At 43.4% G+C, this 10,572-nt stretch overlaps 1 protein-coding gene across 1 annotated transcript in view; it reads left to right on the plus strand.

The window, feature by feature from the left end:
- Positions 1-2,166, plus strand: part of LOC119294108 — a 4,498-nt gene extending 2,332 nt beyond the window's left edge. The window contains exons 3-6 of the mRNA XM_037572369.1: positions 628-807; positions 1,219-1,272; positions 1,383-1,535; positions 1,731-2,166. Coding sequence (XP_037428266.1) covers positions 758-807; positions 1,219-1,272; positions 1,383-1,535; positions 1,731-2,010 — 537 coding nt within the window. The 5' untranslated portion in view covers positions 628-757 and the 3' untranslated portion in view covers positions 2,011-2,166. The remainder of the gene's footprint in view (positions 1-627; positions 808-1,218; positions 1,273-1,382; positions 1,536-1,730) is intronic.
- The last annotated feature ends 8,406 nt before the right edge of the window (positions 2,167-10,572 follow it).

A 10,572-nucleotide genomic window follows, 5' to 3' on the forward strand; every position in this document is an offset into this window, starting at 1 on the left:
GCCAACATAATACTGAGGATATTTGTGGTATGTGGCTCGCTGCATAGCCATGGGCTTATTGATATCTCTCTTTCCACCCACCCCATATCATTGTATTATAGCGGTGTTTCTTGTTTAGTTTCTAGCATAATTTCCATTAGAGAATGTTCCATCCAAAATCATACAGACTACGTGGGTGTTTACTTTTGTCTTAATTATTTGGTGCATCTAAAATCAATTTATAGTAGTCTGGTTGTGGATTTATACAAGAATTATGAGTTTTCACTATTTTAAAAGATGCCATGAAGATTTTTAGAGGAACACAAAGTGATTTCCACTAGAAAAACAAAAGATATATGAGAAAGATTGGGCACACAACATTTCTTCTTGACATGTTGTGACAAAAGTAGATTAGTTAGCACTAATTGTGTCTGGATCCATGTAGTAACTCGAACAAACTATTTGTAGCTTGCAAGCGGCTCTTCTAACGATTTCATGTATCCCCATAGAGAATAGCCCCCCTTGATTTTGAAAAAAAAAAAACAAGTTTAAGCATTCTCCATTTGTACAATGTTTAATTGCATGTTTTCCTCATCCTTTTTCCTAGTTGTTGTGTATGTTGTTTATATGGGAGCTTTCATTGTGCAGTTTGCGGTACACCAAACACCTTATGGAGGTCCTAGTGACAACTACTATGGCTTACATGCCACGATGGATGTGTACGGCCACAAACTAAAACCAGGCCAGTGGAGTACGGCTGCAATTTGGGTTAGTCATCATGGAGACGGTGCTACGTCAAGCTTTAATTCGATTCAAGCTGGCTGGCATGTAAGGATCACCCCCCCTGCATCTAGACATTTCCTTTGAATTCGAACCTCAACATGCTGAGTAGTAGTCAATTACTACAGGCATTCTACTGCAATAATAAAGACGTGACCTTGGCTCCATTCCAGCTTAGAAAAACATCGGAAACATCACAAATAATACTTCTGTATTGACTAGATGCATGGGCTACACGCCCCAACCTCCAAAACAACTAAATTACAATTGTATTTTTCTTCCAGTATGGTGTGTAATCCATCACTAAAAAATAGCAGCTAGTCCTAAAAAAATTATCTAAGAAACATCAGTTGTTTTAACATCAATGGAACTATTTGGGAAGAAAACTCGCCAAATATTTATTTGTTCTTACATTCGTATGTGAGAGAATGTTTTTCACTTGTACACCTTATTTTACAGATTTATCCATAGCGTTATGGCGACTCACGTCCTCACTTCTATACCCAATGGACGGTAATGTGTTAATGTTGCTATGAATAATCAGCTGACAAGTGATCTCACTCTAAATGGAAACATCATACCATATCATGTTTTTGACCAATGCATGCACATGCATGGTACAGAGAGACGGGCATGAAGCAACTGGATGCTTCAACATGGATTGCCCTGGCTTCGTACGGGCGAATGGCGCTGCCATATCTCCAGGTGATGCTATACAACCAGTTTCTGATGTTCCCCATGGGCACATACAGAGTATCACACTACGAGTGCTTAAGGTGCGAGTGCCATCTTTTTTTATATTTTACATTACATTGTCATGCTATTTTTTAATGCCAATAGTTTCCTCATTAAGTCATATCACATGGACGATAGTACTTTAGCCTGGATTGTACTCAAGTGTGTACAAAATTGTGTGACTTTCGCTATTGATTCACATAGTTTTACTTAACTCGAATACTAAACGATCGCAGGACAAAAAAAGCGGAGACTGGTGGGTGTACTACGGCTTCAATAGCGTTCCTACGGGGGTGGGATATTTCCCAAAGTCATTGTTCACCTACCTGGCAAATAAGGCAAACCAGTTGGCATTTGGTGGTGCTGTGGTTGCCCACAGGGCGGCTTCAACTCCTCCCATGGGTAGCGGTTCCTTCCCTAATGGTGGTCAAGGGCGCGCTGCTTCTTTCACTAACCTTGGTATCATTGACGAGGAGGGGAACAGCAAGCCCATCATGGCAGACTTTCCCACGTTAGTTACTAATAACAAATGCCACTCTATTACTCCTATCAATCATGCTGCATGCCTTTATGGCGGTCCTGGAGGTTGTGTGAGATAAGATGTAAGAACCTTTTATTGAGCTAGCTCGCTCCATATTGTTACTCGCCTAATGAAATAACATGGAGGAGATGACAAATTATGCAAAGACTGTCCGCTTCTTTACATTGTATTACACCAACATTACTTACTTGCTTACATCAATTTTGAAGAATAGTTCACAAAAATTCAAAACAATTATAAATTTTGCAAATATATCATGCATTTCAAAAATAAAAATAAAAGTAAAATGAAAGACAAAAAATAGAAAAGGAAAAAGGGAAATGAAAAAGCCACAAACAGGGGAAAGAAAAATAAGAAAAAATCAATTGTTTCACAAATGGGTGGGATAGCCTACTAGTTGCGTGTTCGAAGCCGGTCGCGTGGATATTTGTTGGGAGTTTTACAGAAAATAGAATGGGATATTGGCCGGCCCAGCTAAGAGTGCCTTCAGCGCTAGTTAACGAAATGCACGTTAACGGGCGTTGAAGGTGCCGAATAGGAAATACCCAGCAAATCCACACGCCCGCTCCCAATGTGTCCTGGCGTAGAGAACATTTTTTTTCATTTTCTCTTCATTTTTTTCTCTTTTGTTTCTTTTCCTTTTCTTTTCTGTTTTTATATTTTGGTTCTTAAAATAAATTTCATCATTACAAAAGTGTTGTAATTTTTTTAATTTTTTTAACAAATTCAAGAAAATGTTCCAAGATTTCAAAAGCTGTTCATTTTTTTTAAAAAATGTGTGTGAATTTTTTAAAATGTTCATGAATTACAAAAAAATGTTCTTTATTTCAAGAAGGTTCTTGAATTCAAATAAATCATACAAATCTAAAAAAGTTCATGGATTTCCAAAACAAATGGCGAATATGTAAATTGTTGCCCAGAAGCGGGATCGAGGAAGCGGGAGTGCTGGCACTCCAAAAGCAAGAACCAGGAAATGACAATATGGTGCCCGTGGCATCACACTGGGTGGAAGCGATGATGGCGGTGCCCTGGGTGTAACCGGCAACGGCTTGTGAGCTGTCAGCCGTATGAACGATGTCGGTACCCAGCATGGAACCGGCCGTGGTGGTGGTCGCCATGCTAAGGTCGTGGCCATGGGACAGGTGCACGAGGTTGAAGTGATGAGGACATGACTACCTTGGATGAGACCAAAAATATTGCATACATGCATATTTGTCAGGTGATTTCTAGTGCAAACTATTCAATAATATATTTATGTTATCCAGAACAAAAATACTTCACATACTTTTGTGTTTTGTCTAATTGCAGATGTATGGGACATTTGTACAATCCACATATGAAGATAAGGGAAAAGGAGAAGTTTAGGTGCTGTTCAAAAAGTCTTCTCACGTCATTTTTGGGCCAAGAGAAGATAGAGTCCAAGTCTCTCACGTTCTGGATTCAGATTTGGACTGCACAGACATACCTGATTCAAAACGGCAACAACTTTTTCATACGGACTTCGAATTGGGTGATTCTTTTTTTGTTGGAAAGTAGATTTCATGCTCTTTCCATCACAATTGGAATCACCTTAAAATCCATCCAGAGCGTTGAGTTATGGATGAAACAATCTGACGCTGCACGAGAATCCGAGTCAAACTACAAGTCCAAAGGTGTTATGTCACCTCCACTTGGGCCCATTGGCCTTGTACGACCTAGGGTTAGTTTTAGGCTGCCTTGGGACGTCCTCCCACCTCCTTGACCGCCACCCCTTGCTCCTATATAAGTAGATCCATCTAGTAGCTTTTCGCTTGGGATTTGTTTAGTTAAAAGTTAGCTATTGCAACTTTGTGTACTTCGTTTGTGTCCAACGACAAGACCAAGACCGCTTACAGATCCCCACCATTATCAATACTTCATATATATTCGCAATATTCGGATTGCTTTATCATATTCTTGCTTGTTCTTCGATTGCTTGCAGGAATAGACCTTCGTGGTCAGGCTGATCGTGCTTCCGGCACCGTCAGTAACCTCAGGAGATTGGTTTAGCGATTGCTAAGGCGCAACGTCGTGCACGTTTGTAGTCGGATCATCAAAGTCGACTCCACCAAATCGATAGTTATCATCTCATCGAAAGATCGGGACACTCCGCCCCTATCAAGTGGTATCAATTTTCAGGTTGCTCGGTGAGATTTTACAGTTTTTCATAGTTTAGATCGCATCTGTCATTCATACCTACAGTCCATGAAAAAGCCACAAAAAAAGTTAGATCTGTTCATGTTGGAAATATGCCCTAGAGGCAATAATAAAAGTGTTATTATTATATTTCTTTGTTCATGATAATAGTCTTTTATTCATGCTATAACTGTATTATCCGGAAATCGTAATACACGTGTGAATACATAGACCACAATATGTCCCTAGTGAGCCTCTAGTTGACTAGCTCGTTGTGATCAACAGATAGTCATGGTTTCCTGGCTATGGACATTAGATGTCGTTGATAACGGGATCACATCATTAGGAGAATGATGTGATGGACAAGACCCAATCCTAAGCATAGCGCAAAGGTCGGTTAGTTCGTTTGCTAGAGCTTTTCCAATGTCAAGTATCTCTTCCTTAGACCATGAGATCGTATAACTCCCGGATACCGTAGGAGTGCTTTGGGTGTACCAAACGTCACAACGTAACTGGGTGACTATAAAGGTGCATTACAGGTACCTCCGAAAGTGTCTGTTGGGTTGACACGGATCGAGACTGGGATTTGTCACTCCATGTCACGGAGAGGTATCACTGGGCCCACTCGGTAGTGCATCATCATAATAAGCTCAAGGTGGCCAAGTGTCTGGTCACGGGATCATGCATTATGGTACGAGTAAAGTGACTTGCCGGTAACGAGACTGAATGAGGTATTGGGATACCGACGATCGAGTCTCGGGCATGTAACGTACCGATTGACAAAGGGAATTGCATACGGGGTTTGATCGAATCCTCGACATCGTGGTTCATCCGATGACAACATCAAGGAGCATGTGGGAGCCAACATGGGTATCCAGATCCCGCTGTTGGTTATTGACCTGAGAGCATCTCGGTCATGTCTGCATGTCTCCCGAACCCGTAGGGTCTACACACTTAAGGTTCGGTGACGCTAGGGTTATCAGGAAGACAAGTATGTGATTACCGAATGTTGTTCGGAGTCCCGGATGAGATCCCGGACGTCACGAGGAGTTCCGAAATGGTCCGTAGGTAAAGATTTATATAAGGAAAGTGGTTAAACGGACACCGGAAAGTTTCGGTGGCATACCGGTATTGTACCGGGGCCACCGGAAGGGTTCCGGGGGTCCACCGGGTGGGGCTACCCCTCCCGGGGGGCCACATGGGCTATGTGGGAGAGGGAGCCAGCCCCTAGTGGGCTGGGCGCGCCTCCCCACCTAGGCCCATGCGGCTAGGACAAGGGGAGGGGAAACCCTAAAGGGGGCGCCCCCCTAGCTTGGGGGGCAAGCCACCCTTTTCCCTCTCCCTTTGGCCGCCGCCCCCCTCTAGGGTTTCCCTAGAGGGCCGGCCCCCTTGCCCCTCTCCTCCTATATATAGAGGGGTGAGGGGAGGGCTGCTCACCACAAGTCAAGGCGCAGCCCCTCCCCTCCCCAACACCTCTCCTCTTCCGTACGTGCTTGGCGAAGCTCTGTCGGAGTACTGCTGCACCAACTGCACCATGCCGTCGTGCTGCCCTTGGAGCTGCCTTCCTCAACCTCTCCTTCCTCCTTGCTGGATCAAGACGGAGGAGACGTCGACCGTCCCGTATGTGTGTTGAATGCGGAGGTGCTGTCCGTTCAGCACTTGGTCATCGGTGATCCGAATCACGTCGAGTACGACTCCATCATCACCAACCCCTTGAACGCTTCCTCACTCGATCTACAAGTGGTATGTAGATGAAAACTCACTCCCTTGACTCGTTGCTTAGATGAACTCATAGATGGATCTTGGTGAAACCGTAGGAAAAATTTTAATTTTCTGCAACGTTCCCCAACAGTGGCATCATGAGCTAGGTCTATGCGTAGTTCTCTTTTGCACGAGTAGAACACAATTTTGTTGTGGGCGTGGATCTTTTCAACTTGCTTGCCACTACTAGTCTTATCTTGCTTCAGCGGTATTGTGGGATGAAGCGGCCCGGACCAACCTTACACGTACGCTTACGTGAGACCGGTTCCACCGACTAACATGCACTAGTTGCATAAGGTGGCTGGCGGGTGTCTGTCTCTCCCACTTTAGTTGGAGCGAATTCGATGAAAAGGCTCCTTATGAAGGGTAAATAGAAGTTGACAAGATCACGTTGTGGTTATTCGTAGGTAAGAAAACGTTCTTGCTAGAACCCAATTGCAGCCACGTAAAAGATGCAACAACAATTAGAGGACGTCTAACTTGTTTTTGCAGCGATTGATCATGTGATGTGATATGGCCAGAAGTTGTGATGAATGATGAATGATATATTGTGATGTATGAGATCATGTTCTTGTAATAGGAATCACGACTTGCATGTCGATGAGTATGACAACCGGCAGGAGCCATAGGAGTTGTCTTTATTTTGTATGACCTGCGTGTCATCGAAGAACGCCATGTAAACTACTTTACTTTATTGCTAAACGCGTTAGTCATAGAAGTATAAGTAGTCGTTGGCGTGACAACTTCATGAAGACACGATGATGGAGATCATGATGATAGAGATCATGGTGTCATGCCGGTGACAAGATGATCATGGAGCCCCGAAGATGAAGATCAAAGGAGCTATATGATATTGGCCATATCATGTCACTACTTTATATAATTGCATGTGATGTTTATTATGTTTATGCATCTTGTTTACTTAGGACGACGGTAGTAAATAAGATGATCCCTTATAACAATTTCAAGAAAGTGTTCCCCCTAACTGTGCATCGTTGCTAAAGTTCGTCGTTTCGAAGCACCACGTGATGATCGGGTGTGATAGATCCTTACGTTCACATACAATGGGTGTAAGACAGTTTTACACATGCAAAAACACTTAGGGTTAACTTGACGAGCCTAGCATGTACAGACATGGCCTCGGAACACGGAGACCGAAAGGTCGAACACGAGTCGTATGGAAGATACGATCAACATGAGAATGTTCACCAACGATGACTAGTCCGTCTCACGTGATGATCGGACACGGCCTAGTCGACTCGGATCGTGTAACACTTAGATGACTAGAGGGATGACCGGGGCTCCAAAAGCGTTTTGAGCATCACGGAGCATATGAGATGTTCGAGGAGCTGAAACTAGTTTTCCAAGCTCACGCCCGGGTCGAGAGATATGACATCTCCGACAAGTTCTATAGTTGTAAGATGGAGGAAAATAGTTCTGCCAGTGAGCACATACTCAAGATGTCTGGGTTGCACAACCGTATGACCCAGCTGAATATTAACCTCCCTGATGAGGCAGTCATTGACAGAATCCTTCAGTCGCTCCCACCAAGCTACAAGAGCTTTGTGATGAACTACAATATGCAGGGGATGATAGAGACCATTCCTGAAGTATTTTCTATGCTGAAGTTAGCAGAGGTTGAAATCAAGAAAGAACATCAAGTGTTGATGGTCAATAAGACCACTAAGTTCAAGAAGGGTAAGGGTAAGAAGAACTTCAAGAAAGACGGCAAGGAGATTGCCGTGCCCGGTAAGCCAGTTGCCGGGAAGAAGTCAAAGAATGGACCCAAGCCTGAGACTGAGTGCTTTTATTGCAAGGGGAAGGGTCACTGGAAGCGGAACTGCCCCAAATACTTAGCGGATAAGAAGGCCGGCAACACTAAAGGTATATTTGATATACATGTAATTGATGTGTACCTTACCAGTACTCGTAGTAACTCCTGGGTATTTGATACCGGTGCCGTTGCTCATATTTGTAACTCACAGCAGGAGCTGCGGAATAAGCGGAGACTAGCGAAGGACGAGGTGACGATGCGCGTCGGGAATGGTTCCAGAGTCGATGTGATCGCCGTCGGCACGCTACCTCTACATTTACCTACGGGATTAGTTTTGAACCTTAATAATTGTTATTTAGTACCAAGTTTGAGCATGAACATTGTATCTGGATCTCGTTTAATACGAGATGGCTACTCATTTAAGTCTGAGAATAATGGTTGTTCGATTTATATGAGAGATATGTTTTATGGTCATGCTCCGATGGTCAATGGTTTATTCTTAATGAATCTCGAGCGTAATACTACACATATGCATAGCGTGAATACCAAAAGATGTAAAGTTGATAACGATAGTCCCACATACTTGTGGCACTGCCGCCTTGGTCACATTGGTGTCAAGCGCATGAAAAAGCTCCATGCTGATGGACTTTTAGAGTCTCTCGATTATGAATCATTTGACACATGCGAACCATGCCTCATGGGCAAGATGACCAAGACTCCGTTCTCCGGAACAATGGAGCGAGCAACCAACTTGTTGGAAATCATACATACCGATGTGTGCGGTCCAATGAGTGTTGAGGCTCGCGGAGGATATTGTTATGTTCTCACTCTCACTGATGACTTGAGTAGATATGGGTATGTCTACTTAATGAAACACAAGTCTGAGACCTTTGAAAAGTTCAAGGAATTTCAGAATGAGGTAGAGAATCAACGTGATCGAAAGATAAAATTCCTACGATCAGATCGTGGAGGAGAATATTTAAGTCACGAATTTGGTACACACTTAAGGAAATGTGGAATCGTTCCACAACTCACGCCACCTGGAACACCTCAGCGTAACAGTGTGTCCGAACGTCGTAATCGCACTCTATTAGATATGGTGCGGTCTATGATGTCTCTTACCGATTTACCACTATCATTTTGGGGATACGCTCTAGAGACAGCTACATTCACTTTAAATAGGGCACCATCGAAATCCGTTGAGACGACACCGTATGAATTATGGTTTGGGAAGAAACCTAAGCTGTCGTTTCTAAAAGTTTGGGGATGCGATGCTTATGTTAAGAAACTTCAACCTGAAAAGCTCGAACCCAAGTCGAAAAAATGCGTCTTCATAGGATACCCTAAGGAAACCATTGGGTATAACTTCTACTTAAGATCCGAGGGCAAGATCTTTGTTGCCAAGAACGGATCCTTTCTGGAAAAAGAGTTTCTCTCGAAAGAAGTAAGTGGGAGGAAAGTAGAACTCGATGAAGTACTACCTCTTGAACCGGAAAGTAGTGCAGCCCAGAAAAATGTTCCTGTGATGCCTACACCAACTGAAGAGGAAAATAATGATGATGATCAAGGTACTTCGGATCAAGTTTCTACTGAACTTCGTAGGTCCACAAGGACACGTTCCGCACCAGAGTGGTACGGCAACCCTGTCCTGGAAATCATGTTGTTAGACAACGGTGAACCTTCGAACTATGAAGAAGCGATGGCGGGCCCAGATTCCAACAAATGGCTAGAAGCCATGAAATCCGAGGTAGAATCCATGTATGAAAACAAAGTATGGACTTTGACTGACTTGCCCGATGATCGGCGAGTGATAGAAAACAAATGGATCTTTAAGAAGAAGACGGACGCGGATGGTAATGTCACCATCTATAAAGCTCGACTTGTCGCTAAGGGTTATTGGCAAGTTCAAGGGATTGACTACGATGAGACTTTCTCTCCCGTAGCGAAGCTTAAGTCCGTCCGGATCATGTTAGCAATTGCCGCATACTATGATTATGAGATATGGCAGATGGACGTCAAAACGGCATTCCTTAACGGTTATCTTAAGGAAGAAATGTATATGATGCAGCCGGAAGGTTTTGTCGATCCTAAGAACGCTAACAAAGTATGCAAGCTCCAGCGATCCATTTATGGGCTGGTGCAAGCATCTCGAAGTTGGAATATTCGCTTTGATGAGATGATCAAAGCGTTTGGGTTTATGCAGACTTATGGAGAAGCCTGCGTTTACAAGAAAGTGAGTGGGAGCTCTGTAGCATTTCTCATATTATATGTAGATGACATACTTTTGATGGGAAATGATATAGAATTCTTGGACAGCATTAAGGCCTACTTTAATAAGTGTTTTTCAATGAAGGACCTTGGAGAAGCTGCTTATATATTAGGCATCAAGATCTATAGAAATAGATCGAGACGCCTCATAGGTCTTTCACAAAGCACATACCTTGATAAAATTTTGAAGAAGTTCAAAATGGATCAGTCCAAGAAGGGGTTCTTGCCTGTATTGCAAGGTGTGAGATTGAGCTCGGCTCAATGCCCGACCACGGCAAAAGATATAGAAGAGATGAGTGTCATCCCCTATGCTTCAGCCATAGGATCTATTATGTATGCCATGCTGTGTACCAGACCTGATGTAAACCTTGCCGTAAGTTTGGTAGGTAGGTACCAAAGTAATCCCGGCAAGGAACACTGGACAGTGGTCAAGAATATCCTGAAGTACCTGAAAAGGACAAAGGACATGTTTCTCGTTTATGGAGGTGATGAAGAGCTCGTCGTAAAGGGTTACGTCGACGCTAGCTTCGACACAGATCTGGATGACTCTAAGTCACAAACCGGATACGTGTATATGTTG

The sequence above is a fragment of the Triticum dicoccoides genome, chromosome 4B (assembly GCF_002162155.2).
Source record: "Triticum dicoccoides isolate Atlit2015 ecotype Zavitan chromosome 4B, WEW_v2.0, whole genome shotgun sequence".
Lineage (NCBI taxonomy): Eukaryota > Viridiplantae > Streptophyta > Magnoliopsida > Poales > Poaceae > Triticum > Triticum dicoccoides.